At 43.0% G+C, this 13,698-nt stretch overlaps 1 protein-coding gene and 1 long non-coding RNA gene across 2 annotated transcripts in view; one reads left to right on the top strand and one right to left on the bottom strand.

Moving 5' to 3' along the window:
- Positions 1-10,792, bottom strand: part of LOC111749142 (uncharacterized) — a 63,056-nt gene extending 52,264 nt beyond the window's left edge. The window contains exon 1 of the long non-coding RNA XR_010321982.1: positions 9,856-10,792. This is a non-coding gene — a long non-coding RNA (uncharacterized LOC111749142). The remainder of the gene's footprint in view (positions 1-9,855) is intronic.
- Positions 10,793-10,996: 204 nt separating this feature from the next.
- LOC135231342 (paired mesoderm homeobox protein 2B-like) overlaps positions 10,997-13,698 on the top strand; it is a 58,134-nt gene continuing 55,432 nt past the window's right edge. Inside the window, exons 1-2 of the mRNA XM_064285201.1 lie at positions 10,997-11,082; positions 11,159-11,494. Coding sequence (XP_064141271.1) covers positions 10,997-11,082; positions 11,159-11,494 — 422 coding nt within the window. The remainder of the gene's footprint in view (positions 11,083-11,158; positions 11,495-13,698) is intronic.

Below are 13,698 nucleotides of genomic sequence, written 5' to 3' on the forward strand. Positions count from 1 at the left end.
AAAGCATGATTTTTAACACTGCTGGTTACATTAATACAACTGGAATACATTGGCTAAAGGACAAAATTGCAAGGTATGTGTTTGCGGGGGGGGGTCTCAGGACCGTCAAAAAATAACGACATGACGATGGCATGACAGGTACTGTCAGGAATAGGTTGTTAAACATTACCTCACTCAGAATATAAGATTTTCTGAAGAGATCTAACACAAAGCGTTTTGATAAGGTTTGGTTACAGACCCCAGGACACGTAGTGTCCACATCCTTAGCCTGACCACAAAGAAAAGAATTTCATTAATGACAGGGTTGGTTCCTAAGCAACAGGGTTTGAATCTATGTGAAAGGTTATACTGAGCCTTAGCATTAGTTCAGCCATTTTACTTTAGGTCAGGTGCGTCTTTTGATTTTATGTCCCATATCATGCTTTAGGTTGTTAAGTGAATACAAGTTGAAGACTGTATGTTTTCTTGGTGACTTTTTCTTTCTATACCTACTACATACCACTCCTTTATCCTACCAATCTTTCTTAAATTCTTATGCCTGATATTAATGTCTGTTTCGTTTTTATTTATAGTGATTAATATACTTGGACTTTTTTCTACAATCTTATTTGGGTTTTTCTGTTTACCATGCTTTTAATTTGCCTCTATTTTTCTTCTTTCTTATCTGCTTATCAATTCACTAAAAATTCTGTCATTTTTTTAATTCTGTATAGTTTGGAAATTACACATTCTATTTTTCTTATTTTGGTGAATAATCTGAAGTATTTAGCATGCATATCAGTAATGAAAAGTACCTGAGTGGCACAAACAGCTTGCACTTGACTACTAACCTAAGTCACCCAGTGGCCCTGTGGAAGAAAGGCCTGGTGATACGCTTACATAAAGACTACAGCCGAGAAAACCATATGGAGCATTTCTAGTCTGTAACTCTTGGGGTTGCCATGAGACGGGGGCTGACTCAACGGTAACTAACATCAGTTATATGACTCCTGTCATATTCAGGACTGCCATAATCATTTAAACAGCCTTTCTTTATTTGCGTTATTGATCCCACCTCTCTAGTATACAAGTCAGAACTCAAACTTTCTGCGTCCCTTGCAGCTAGGCTGCACACCTATAACTTAGTCTCTGGTAACCAGAAGCACCTGTGAGAGTAGGCAATGTAAGCTATGCAAGCTATGCCTTCAGCTTCCATTTTCCTGGTAGAGGCAGAGGAATTCAGCTTGCAGAGGTGGCAGTGGTTGCAAGATCAAACTCCTGATGCAGAATTGACGTTGATGCTGACAGCAGGGGCCAATGAAGAAAAGTTGAGCTCCTGCCGTTTGGTGTTCCATGGGAGCAGTAGCAGTTTCTTTATCATGCTTATTCTGTTGCATGGTTTAGGGCACTTCTAGGACCTTAGCCAAAGCTTTGTTTTTCTAGGCCTCCCAATGACTCTGAGAGCTGATGAATAGAATTTTAAGAAATTCCTTAATGAATTCTGTTAAATTGCAACAAAGAACCTTAAGATCCAAAGTTAAGGACTATTTCGCTCCTCCTTCTGAATAAAAGGAGTCTACCCACCAGACGAGTTGTGGAATGATATGAAGGACATCACGCATGAAGAAAGCAAGAGGTCGTTGAAAAGACAGGAAAGAAAGAAAAGACCAAGATGGCTGTCAGAGGAGACTCTGAAACTTGCTCTCGAACGTCGAGCAGCTAAAGCAAAAGAAAGAATTGATAAAGTAAAAGAACTGAACAGAAGATTTCAAAGGGCATCTTGAGAAGACAAGTATTATAATGACATGTGCAAAGAGTTGGAGATGGAAAACCAAAAGAAAAGAACATGCCTGGTGTTTCTCAAGCTTAAAGAACTGAAGAAAAAATTCAAGCCTCGAGATGCAACAGTGAAGGATTCTATGGGGAAAATATTAAACGACGCAGGAAGCATCAAAAGAAGATGGAACAAATACTCAGAGTCATTGTACCAAAAAGACTTAGCCTATGTTCAACCATTTCAAGAGGTGGCATATGATCAGGAACCAATGGTACTGAAGGAAGAAGTCCAAGCTCCTCTGAAGGCATTGGCGAAAACAAGGTTTCAGGAATTGATGGAATATCAATTGAGATGTTTCAACAAACAGATGCAGGGCTAAAAGTGCTCACTCGTCTATGCCAAGAAATATGGAAGACAGCTTCCTGGCCAACTGACTGGAAGAGATCCATATTTATGCATATTCCCAAGAAAGGGAGACAACCGAATGTGGAAATTATAGAACAATATCATTAATATCACACGCAAGCAAAATTTTGCTGAAGATCATTCAAAAACAGCTGCAGCAGTATATCGACAGCGAACTGCCAGAAATTCAGGCCAGTTTCAGAAGAGGACATGGAACCAGGGATATCATTGCTGATGTCAGACGGATCCTGGCTGAAAGCAGAGAATACCAGAAGGATGTTTACCTGTGTTTTATTGACTATGCAAAGGCACTCGACTATGTGGATCATAATAAATTATGGATGACATTGCGAAGAATGGGAATTCCAGAACACTTAATTGTGCTCATGAGGAATCTGTACATAGATTAGGAGGTAGTTGTTTGGACAGAACAAGGGGATACTGATTGGTTTAAAGTCAGGAAAGGTGTGCGTGAGGGTTGTATTCTTTCATCATACCTATTCCATCTGTATGCTGAGCAAATAATACGTGAAGCTGGACTATATGAAGAAGAATAGGACATCTGGATTGGAGGAAGACTCATTAACAACCTGCGTTATGCAGATGACACAACCTTGCTTGCTGAAAGTGAAGAGGACTTGAAGCACTTACTAAGGAAGATCGAAGATCGCAGCCTTCAGCATGGATTGCATCTCAACATAAAGAAAACAAAAATCCTCACAACTGGACCAATAAGCAACACCATGATAAACGGAGAAAAGATTGAAGTTGTCAAGGATTTCATTTTACTTAGATCCACAATCAACAGCCATGGAAGCTGCAGTCAAGAAATCAAAAGACATATTGCATTGGGTAAATCTGCTGCAAAGGACCTCTTTAAAGTGTTGGAGAGCAAAGATGTCCCCTTGAAGACTAAGGTGTGCCTGACCCAAGCCATGGTATTTTCAATCACATCATATGCATGTGAAAGCCGGACAGTGAATAAGGAAGACCGAAGAAGAGTTGACGCCTTTGAATTGTGGGGCTGGCAGAGAATATTGAATATACCATTGATTGACAAAAGAATGAACAAATCCGTCTTGGAAGAAGTACAGCCAGAATTCTCCTTAGAAGCAAGGATGGAGAGACTGCGTCTTACAGGCTTTGGACCTGTTGTCAGGAGGGATCAGTCCCTGGAGGAGGACATCATGCTTGGCAGAGTACAGGGTCAGCGGAAAAGAGGAAGACCCTCAACGAGGTGGATTGACACAGTGGCTGCAACAATGAACTCAAGCATAACAACAATTGTAAGGATGGCTCAGGACCGGGCAGTGTTTTGTTCTGTTGTGCATAAGGTCACTATGAGTCGGAACCGACTCAAGGGCACCTAAAAACAACCCACCAACCACTGCCGTTGAGTCGATTCCGACTCACAGTGACCCTATAGGACAGAGTAGAACTACCCCATAGAGTTTCCAAGGAGTGCCTGGCAGATTTGAACTGCGGACCTCTTAGTTAGCAATCGTAGCGCTTAGCTACTACGCCACCAGGGTTTCCAAAAGAAGCCTAGAATGTTTTAATTCAGAACTCCTTCTTGCTATCATCTACCATATTTTTAATGACTAATACTTAAATTCACCTTGTTTTTACAGTCTAAAATACTGGCACTTAAAAAAGAATAATACTTATTTGGATTAACCAGGATATTTGCTAATTTATTGGTTCACCCTTTATGCTCCCATCTCACTTGTTCCTTTAGGGTTCAGTTTTTTTCTGGTTCAAGTGTACCCTTTAATATTTCTTTCGATGAGGGACTGTGAATCCCAAATGTCAAAATGTATTGTCCTTCGTTTCGAAACATAGCTTAGCTAGGTATGGAATTTAGTTTCTCAGTTCTGGTTTCTCAACACTTTGAAGATATTTTCCATCTTCTGTCAATTTTTGCTGATAAGTCCGATGACATGTCCCTGTCATTCTTTTAGGGTAATTTGACTTTTTTCAGTGGTAATTTTTAACATTTTTTTTGTGTTTGGTGTTCTATAGTTTCACTGTTATGTGTAGGTCTCAGTTTTTACAATTGTTCTGCCTGACACTTAGTGTCTACCTTTTTTTTTTTAATCTGATGACTCATGCTTTTCTTCAAGACTGAAAAATTCTCAGCCATGGTCTCCACGAATAGTATCTCTTCTTCATTTTCTATTTTCTTTCCAATGAAACTTTTAGATTTTTGTTGGATCTTCTAATTTTATCTTTTAAGTCTCTGAACTTACTTTTGATTTTTTTTATCTCCTTGCATGTATTTCAGACTCTTTATAAAGCTCATTTTGATAAGATAGGTAGAAGGTCAGTGAATGAAAGGAAGACCTCAGCAATATGGATTGACACAGTGGCTGCAACAATGGGCTCAAGCTTAGCAACAATTGTGAAGATGATACAGGACTGGGCAGTGTTTCATTCAGTTGTACATAGGGTTGCTATGAGTAGGAACTGACTCGACCACACCTAACAACAACAATGGGGATTATCTGGCTGAAAGGCATCAATAGTTGCCTATTTCCTACTTTGTTAGCTACTCTTCTTGGCTTGCAAGGCCCTCATGAATCCAGGCCTGCCATTTACTAGCTGGGTAACTCTGGGCACACTTCTGAGGCTATTGAAAACTGAAATGAGATAAAGGATATACAGTGCAGACCAAGTACCTGACATGTGGTAGTAACCAAAAACCCATTGCCATCAAGTAGATTCTGACTTACAGCGACCATATAGGACAGAGTACAACTGCCCCATAGGGTTTCTTAGCTTGTAATCTTTACGGAAACAGACTGCCACATCTTTCTCCCCTGGGGTGGTTGTTGAGTTTGAACTGCTGACCTTTAGGTTAGTAGCCAAGCCATTGCCACCGGGGCTCCTTATGTAGTAGTATCTAAACCATACCAAACCCATGGCCAGAGTTAATCCCGACTGATAGCGACCTATACGACAGAGTAGAACTGCCCTGTAGAGCTTCCAAAGATTTGAACTGGCAGTCTTTTGGTTAGCAGCTATAGCCACTGCTACGCCACCAGGGTTTCCATGTAGTAGTACAGGAAATAATATTTGTTGTAGTTGTCCAGCTCACAGCAATTCTGTATGATATCTGTCCTCACACCATTTTAGACATGACTTCTGCATAGAAACTTTGATCAATTTCAAGACCTTGCTGCTTTGGCTGTAGTGATTGGCTAAGACATGGTCACATGACTCTAACCCAACCAGTTAATCATTCCTTTCTCCCGTGTACTGGCTGGTGGATTAGAGCCCCCAACCTTTCAGTTAGCAGCCCAGTGCTTAACCACTGCCACCAGGCCTCCTCTTCAAATCTGAGGTCAGGAATACTGGCTTTTTTCCTTTATCATTGTAGAGTACTTAAAATGTGTTAGTAGAGTAGAGGTCTTGGCTGTAGTAAAGGAGAATGAAAGTGACCTGGAGAAAAGAGGAGGTAGGTGAGGGTGGCAGACAGAGGGATTACTGACAACATTCAAGTTTCTAGTTTCACTGGCTTTGATGATATGGGACTTTACTTTCAGTAATATAAATTTTTTTTTTTAATGTGCTTTAAAAAAAAATTTTTTTTTTTTAGGTGAGAGTTTACAGCTCAAGTTAATTTCTCATACAAAAATTTATGCATATATTGCTATTGGACCCTAGTTGCAATTCCTAAAATGTGACAGCATACTCTGGCTTTCCACCCCACATTTCCAGTGTCCATTCAGGGAGCTCCTATCCCCTTCTGTCTTCTCATCCTGCCTCCGTACAGGAGCTGCCCATTTAGTCTTTCGTAAAAAAAAAAAATTTTTTTTTATCAACTTGAACTAAGAAGCATACTGTTGACAAGTTATTATTTTATATTTTATAGTCTATCAATTCTATGTCTGAAGAGTTGGCCTAGGGAGTGGTTTTAGTTCTAGGTTAACAGAGAACCCAGGGGCCATGTCTTTGGGGGTTCCTCTAGTCTCAGTCAGACCATTAAGTCTGGTCTTTTTATATAAATTTGAGTTCTGCACCACACTTTTCTCTTGCTCTGTCAGGGACTCTCTGTTATGTTCCCTGTCAGGGCGGTTGCTGGTGGTAGTCGGGCACCAACTAGTTCTTCTGGTCTCAGGCCAGTGGAGTCTCTGGTTTATGTGGCCCTTTTGTCTCTTGGGTTAATATTTTTTGTGTGTCTTTGGTGTTCTTCATTCTCCTTTGCTCCAGGTGGGTTGGGACCAATGGATGCATCTTAGATGGCCTCTCGCAAGCTTTTAAGACCCCCAGATGTCACCCACCAAAGTGGGATGCAGAACATTTTCTTTATTATGCCAGTTGACCTATTTGTCCCCTGAAACCATGGTACCCAGACACCTGCCTCTGCTACGCTGTACCTCGAAGTGTTTGGTTGTGTTCAGGAAACTTCTTAGCTTTTGTTTTAGTCCCCTTGTCCTGACTTCCCATGTGTTGTGTATTGTCCTTCCCTTCACCTAAGATAATTCCGGTCTACTTTCTAGTTAGTGAATTCCCCTCTCCCTCCCTCTCCACCCTTGTAATCATCAAAGAATGTTTTCTTCTGTTTGACTTTTTTCTTGAGTTCTTATAATAGTGGTCTCATACAATATTTGTCCATTTTCAACTAATTAATTTCACTCAGCATAATGCCTTCCAGATTCATCCATGTTGTGAGATATTTTTCAGACTCATCATTGTTCTTTACCTTTGCATAGAATTCCATTGTGTATATATACCATAATTTGTTTAACCATTCGTCTGTTTATGAGCACCTAGGTTGTTTCCACCCTTTTGCTATAGTGAGCAGTGCTGCAATGAACATGGGTGTGCATATATCTGTTCGTGTAAAGGCTCTTATTTCTCTAGGATATATTCCAAGAAGTGGGATTGCTGGATCGTATGGTACTTCTTTTTCTAACATTTTAAGGAAGAACCAAATCGATTTCCAAAGTGGCCGTACCATTTTACATTCCCACCAGCAGGCTATAAATGTTCCAGTCTCTCCACACCCTCTCCAATATTTATTAACTTGTGGTTTTGGGATTAATGCCAGCCTTGTTGGGGTGAGATGGTATCTCATTGCAGTTTTGGTTTGCATTTCTTTAATGGCTAATGATCTTGAGCATTTCCTCAAGTATCTGCTAGCTGCCTGAATGCCTTCTTTGGTGAAGTTCCTGTTCATATCCTTTGCCCATTTTTTAAATTGGGTTATTTATCTTCTTGTTGTTGAGGGTTTGCAGTATCTTGTAGATTTTAGAGATTAGATCCTGATCAGATATGTCACAGACACAAATTTTTTCCCAGTCTGTAGGCTGTCTTTTTAACTCTGGTGAAGTCTTTTGATGAGCATAAGTGTTTGATTTTTAGGAGTGGTCCCGGTTATCCAGTTTCTCTTCTGGTGTTTGTAAATTGTTAGTTATGGTTTGTATTCTGTTTATGACATGTATTAGGGCTCCTAGCATTGTCCCTATTTTTTCTTCCATGATCTTTATCATTTCAGATTTTATATTTAGTTCTTTGATCCATTTTGAGTTAGTTTTTGTACATGGTGTGAGGTATGGGTCTTGCTTCATTTTTTTTGCAGATGGATATGCAGTTATGCCAGCACCATAAGTTAAAGAGCCTGTATTTTCCCTATATAATGACTTCAGACCTTTGTCCAATATGAGATGCTCATAGGCAGAAGGATTTACATCTGGGTTCTCAATTCTGTTCCATTGGTCAATTCATCATTGTATCAGTACCAGGCTGTTTTGATTACCACGGTGGTATGATATATTCTAAAATCAGGTAGTGTGAGGCCTCCCACTTTGTTCTTCTTTTTCAGTAATGCTTTACTTATCTGGGGCCTCTTCATTTTCCATATGAAGCTGGTGATTTGTTTCTCCATCTTGTTAAAACACGTTGTTGGAATTTGGATCAGGATTGCATTGTATCTGTAGACCGCTTTGGGTAGAACTGACATTTTTACAATGTTGAGTCTTCCTATCCACGAGCAAGTTATGTTTTTCTGCTTATGTAGGTCTCTTGGTCTTTGCAGTAGAGTCTTGCAGTTTTCTTTATATAGGTCCTTTATGTCTCTGGTTAGATTTATTCCTATGTATTTTAACTTCTTGGGGGCTACTGTAAAAGGTATTGATTTGGTGATTTCCTCTCTGAAGTTCTCTTAGTGTAGAGGAATCCAACTGACTTTTGTCAGTACTGTACATTTCTACATTTCTTTAATATTTGAATATTTTATAAGAAGCAGGAGAAATCTTATATATATTTTTTTTAAATATCAGAATTCAACATGAATTTTATTTTGTTGCTCAATTCCTTACATTTTTTATTCCTATGTTTCAGAATAAATGGTTATTACCCTCTTGCCAGCTATGGAAATGTAGTTGCTGTAATAATAACATTAAATTTGTACAGCCCTTCAGAGTTCCCACAGCCTTTCATTTCATCTTACTTGATTCTGGGAGATGAGCAGGTCAGGTAAGTTCAAGTTTAGATTTTACAAATGGTAAAATTGAGATGCAGAGAGGTTAAATGATGTTCAGAGTCAGGAAGGCTAAGAACCCAGCTAGGTCTTAAACATTCTCTAGCAGGAGAGTTTGGCATTTACTATTCGTAAAATTGTCAGATTTGGTGCATTATAAAACACATTCACTAACTGTTGGTAATTAGAAAAATTCAGAGGAGCCCCGAAAAGTCTTATTAGATCAATTACAAAACCTCCAAAAATGCATACTTGGTCCATAATTTAAATTCATGTTCTCAAAAGCACTTTCATTCTCCCAAAAGTTAATCTTCACCGTGTTCCTAATCAAGTTTCCACTGTGCTTTTAAATTCTAGAACTTTAATCTAGAGGAGGGATGATTGGGGGGAATTTTATCGACTTCTGACTAGACATCCACAGTGGATAACAGTTTATGTATGCATGAAGCTAAATTCTTAAGGTAGAACCCTGTATCCCACATAGCACATGGGTAATTATTTACAAAAGTCACCTGTAATTACAAAATGCTTTAGTAGTATTATCACAACACTTTTGTTTTGCAGAACCCAAATGCTTTCATAACATTAACTCATTCACTTTCACTGAACAGATAAGGAGAGGTTGGGGGACAAATAGCATCCCTATTTTATCTGCCAGAGTTGATGAAGTAAAGGGAAAAGAGTGAAGTACTGAAGGTAATACAAAGCAAGGGCAGTTGGACTTTCTTTTTAGTACTGTCATGATTGTTGCATCTCACTGTTATGAGAACCTCTCCATTTTAAGTAGAAAATGTAATTTATGATGACGAATATAATTTTCGGTAGAAATTGTTTCTATAGCATCAACGCACTGAGATGTCAAAGAATACTGGAAGGCTTGTACTATTAGTTAATCTGCATTGTTTCTGATCTTGCAGATTCTGGTATTTTCATTTTTTATGGCGCTGAAAATAAGCTTTTTGTTATAAGTGAAGCATTATACTAATCTGACAGTTCTAGGATAGGTCCCCTTTCCTGCAACCAGGTTGCCCTTAGACTCAAATCGATCCTCTAAAGTCTATCCCAAGAGATGCAACTGATGTGGGGAAAATGGGACTATTTAAAACCAAGTCTGACGTCACACATTCGTGTTCTAACCATCTGTACTTTAATAATCTTTTATTAACCAGGGGCTGGTCCCGCCTGGGAGGACAGACACAAGCATCTGTACCTTTTATTAGCCAGGGGCTGGTGCTGCCTGCGAGGAGAGACACAAGAGCGCAATAGTCTTCTGCCATACAATCCTGGAATGGTAACAGTGTGCAGCTGCCTAAGAAAGAGAAGTCATTTCAGAGCTGTGGGGTGGTGTGGGGTGGGAGGGAGTCATTCATTCCTCTTCTCCATCCAAGGGCGATACTTATCAAAAATCTTGCACATCTTCTTTTTCCATTTAATTGATTTCTCTTGCGTGGGAGGCAGAATCCTTCAGGGGAATGAGAAGAAAGGGGGTAAGGGGAAGCAAGCCTGGCAGGGGGGCTTTCTAGAGAGCATCCATACCCTTGCTTAAGATTGGGAGTGCTGGCAAAAAAAAGCTCAGGCGTCCACAACCTGTTTGGCTACAAACATGCCTCCCTTCCTTCCAGAGAGCCAGCATTGTCCCTCTCCACCAGGACTGCTGCCCCCAGGTATTACCTCACATCCTTCCAGTGCCTCCACCATGCTCCCCAAATCCTGGGCCTTCGTGGGGAGGGAGGAGGGCGGAGAGGGGAGACAAAAGAGTCTCCATTCTGCCTGGACATGCAAGTAGCTGGCAGTTTGCCTTCCCCACCTCCCTCTGTGCTTGCTTACCGCCCCAGCCAGGGCAGCAGACACCCCCACATGACCACCTCTCACCCCACTCCCTGGGCTCCTTCAGCCCTCCCCCACCCAAGCCCAGGGGCGCATCCTCACTCTTCCTCCAAATGCGAGTCCAGCTCACCCCCCTCCTCCAAATGCGAGTCCAGCTCACGCCCCAATCCAGGCCGCTATGGAGAAGGCAGCAGCCCCCAGGTTCCCACTCCTCACGCCTGCCCATTCCCACCCCTCAACCAGCTCCTCCACCCTCCCAAGGCTCGGAGGCGTGTCTACACTCTAGGTCCACGTGTGAATCACGGGCCGCTGCCCCCACCCCGTGTCCCCCTCAGTCCCGGGTTCCGCCCACCGCGCTAGGCCGCGCGCCCGGGAACCCAGACACCTGTCCGTCCCTCCCCAGGGTCCCCCACGTTCCCGACTGCCCCGCCCACGGCAGCCGCAGCTCCGCGCCCATCCCTCGCTGCTTTCTCCTCCCCGCCCCCTCCCCTTCCGGCAGACGGGGTGGGTCACCAGAGAGCGCAATGGCGAAGCCAATGGGCGCTCAGCTTTCTCTGGCCTCGCCCCCGCGCGGCGGCCAATCGCGGCGGGCGGTGGTGGTAATGCTGTGGTGTGGAGTTTGGCTGCCGCTGCTGCCGCGGGCTGGAGAGGCGCTGCCGCGGGGGCTGACGGGGTATTTCGGGAAGGGGGCGTGAGGGGGAGGAGGCGGCAGGGGCTGTGGCGGCCGCTCGGGCAGCGTGTGGAGGCGGCCGAGAAAAAGAGAAAGAAAGGAAGGAAGAGGGCGTGGAGTCCTTAGAAGGAGGAGGCGGGACCGGCCGGGCTCCTCACCTCTCTGCGGCGGCGGGCGGCCCGGGAGGCGGTTCCCCCCGGCCCGCGGGCTCCTCAGCTCAGCCGGCCGCCGACCCGCGGCCCCGGGCAGCTGCTGAGGCCACCGGGGTGGCAGCGGCGGGCCGGGGCGTCGGCGGAGGCTGGAGTGGGCGCGGCGGCGACCGCCATGGCGTTCCTCAAACTCCGCGGACCAGGTAGGTAAGGGGCGACGGAGGGGCAGCGCTCCGACTGAGCAGGAAGGGAGGTAGGGCGGGCCGGCGACGTGGGCGGCTTGGACGCCTGCCCGGCGGGGTGGGTGTGCGGGAGGCAGGGGTCCCGCCTCGGGGACAGGCGTCTACACTCTCCGTCCGCGTGTGAATCGCTAGGGGCTACCCCTACCCGGTCTCCTTCAGTCCCGGGCTCCGCCCACCGCGCGGGGCCGCGCTGTCGGCCTGCGCCTCCTGTCGCCTGCCAGGTGAGGCTCAGGCCTGACAGGTGGCTTCCCGCAGGCGGGCGGAGCGGCGCGGGCGGCCGGGACCCAGGGTCACGACCTTGCTTGTTTGCTTCGCCAGATAATTCCAGGCCCTTTTTTTCCTGGTTCAGAGTGGTTGATTCTGCTTAGGGAGTAGTTATTCAACGTGCAGGTTGCCAGATTTGTTTTCTTTTGACATTTTTTGCACGTTCTTGGTTACTTGGCTTGGGAAGAGCTGTTCAGGGATCACCTGAAGTGCCCTAAAGACTCGTGACTTTCTTGGCCTGAAAAAAATATTTTGTGCGTAGGAAGGAAATCTCAGCGGTATCAGAATGATTTGTTTGCCTAAATACATAGGTAACGAGGCTTTCAGGAGATGCAGGCCCTTGCAGACGTTTGTATCTTTCCTTAAGGGAAAAGGAAACGTGAAATTTACCGAGTCGTAGGAAACTTATTAGTGCTGAGAACTTATTTTTGCCTTCCTCCCTTCCTTTTGTGAACAGAAGATAATTGGACAGATTTGAAGGAATAGTTACTCGCATGCATTAGGAAATTATTCCATAAATCAGTACCTGTTTTGCAAAATAATGGGGGAAAACTTGAGATGTGGTTTTTAATATTGTTTTTTAGTGAATATTGTGCCTTGCGTTCTGAATCTAAGTAGTATTATGAATTCTCATTTCCTAAGTGAATTTTATGTTTAGGGTGGTGCTGAAGGTGTGTATCATTTGGTAGCAGAAGGGGTCTACTTGGTGTTGACATCATCTCAGGACATGATACTTTGAAAAACTGTTCAGTCACGTTTATGCCTTTTATTTCAAATTGTAGTACTGCGCTGTCCAGTATACACACTACCCAGTGCCGTCGAGTCGATTTTGAATAGCCACTAGCTGGGGGAAAAAAAAAACCTGTTGCTGTGGCGTCCATTCTGACTCATAGTGACCCTATAGGACAGAGTAGAACTGCCCCCATGAGGTTTCCACGGAGCGGCTAGTGAATTCTAACTGCCGACCTTTTGGTTAGTATCCTAGCTCTTAACCACTGTGTCACCAGCCACTAGTCACTTGTGGCAGTTAACATTTAAGTTGATTAAAATTAAATCAATTTCAAAACTCACTTTCTCAGTCCTGCTAACCACGTTTTAAGTGATCAGTAGCTACATGTGACTGTTAACTATCCTACTGGACAGCACAGATAGTAGAACATTTCTATCATCGGAGAAAGTTTTATTGGACAACACTGTTAAAGAATAACAAGCAAAGCACAGTTGAAATAAAACAGATTGGTTTCTCTTTGGAAACCAATTCCCGTACAGTTATCTCACATTATACTCCAAGGGTGTGAAACTCAAGATCTAGATTTTCCTCTAATTTTTACCATTCTAAATAACTTTGTCTTCCCATAGGTAATGGGTGAGGTAACGATTGTTCGCTTTCTTTAGTTTCTAATCCTGTATTTTGGGAAGGTTATTTTTATGATTTAAATCATTGTTTGTGAGGGATTTCGTGAACTTTTAGGAGAGCACACTATTTTATTCACTGTCAGGTTTAAACAGAAATAGGATTGTGTTTTTTGTTGGTCGTAAAATCCAGTTGCAGCTTTGTGTACGGTATTTAGGAATGGCACTCATGAGGTGACTGTGATGCTACTCCAGTTTTATATAATATCTAGTAATACTAAGTGGTAGAGTTCATCTATTAAAACGTCGTCTGTAAACTTGAGGGTAATTGGATAAGTTAATAAAATGGCCTGGCTCAGAGGGGGTAAAAGCATTGAGGTTTACCTGTAAATCACTAAGCCGTTGGCTTATCTGGTCTCTCTTTTGGAAGACATTGAGAAACAAGTTTAATTTTTAATTTTGCCTAGTTTACACGGAATAGCTGTTTTAGAAGTCGTCTTGTATGCTGATACTTTACAGTTAGAAGTCATGGTAAAAATGAAATGGAA

Source organism: Loxodonta africana, chromosome 4 (assembly GCF_030014295.1).
Source record: "Loxodonta africana isolate mLoxAfr1 chromosome 4, mLoxAfr1.hap2, whole genome shotgun sequence".
In the NCBI taxonomy this organism is placed as follows: domain Eukaryota; kingdom Metazoa; phylum Chordata; class Mammalia; order Proboscidea; family Elephantidae; genus Loxodonta; species Loxodonta africana.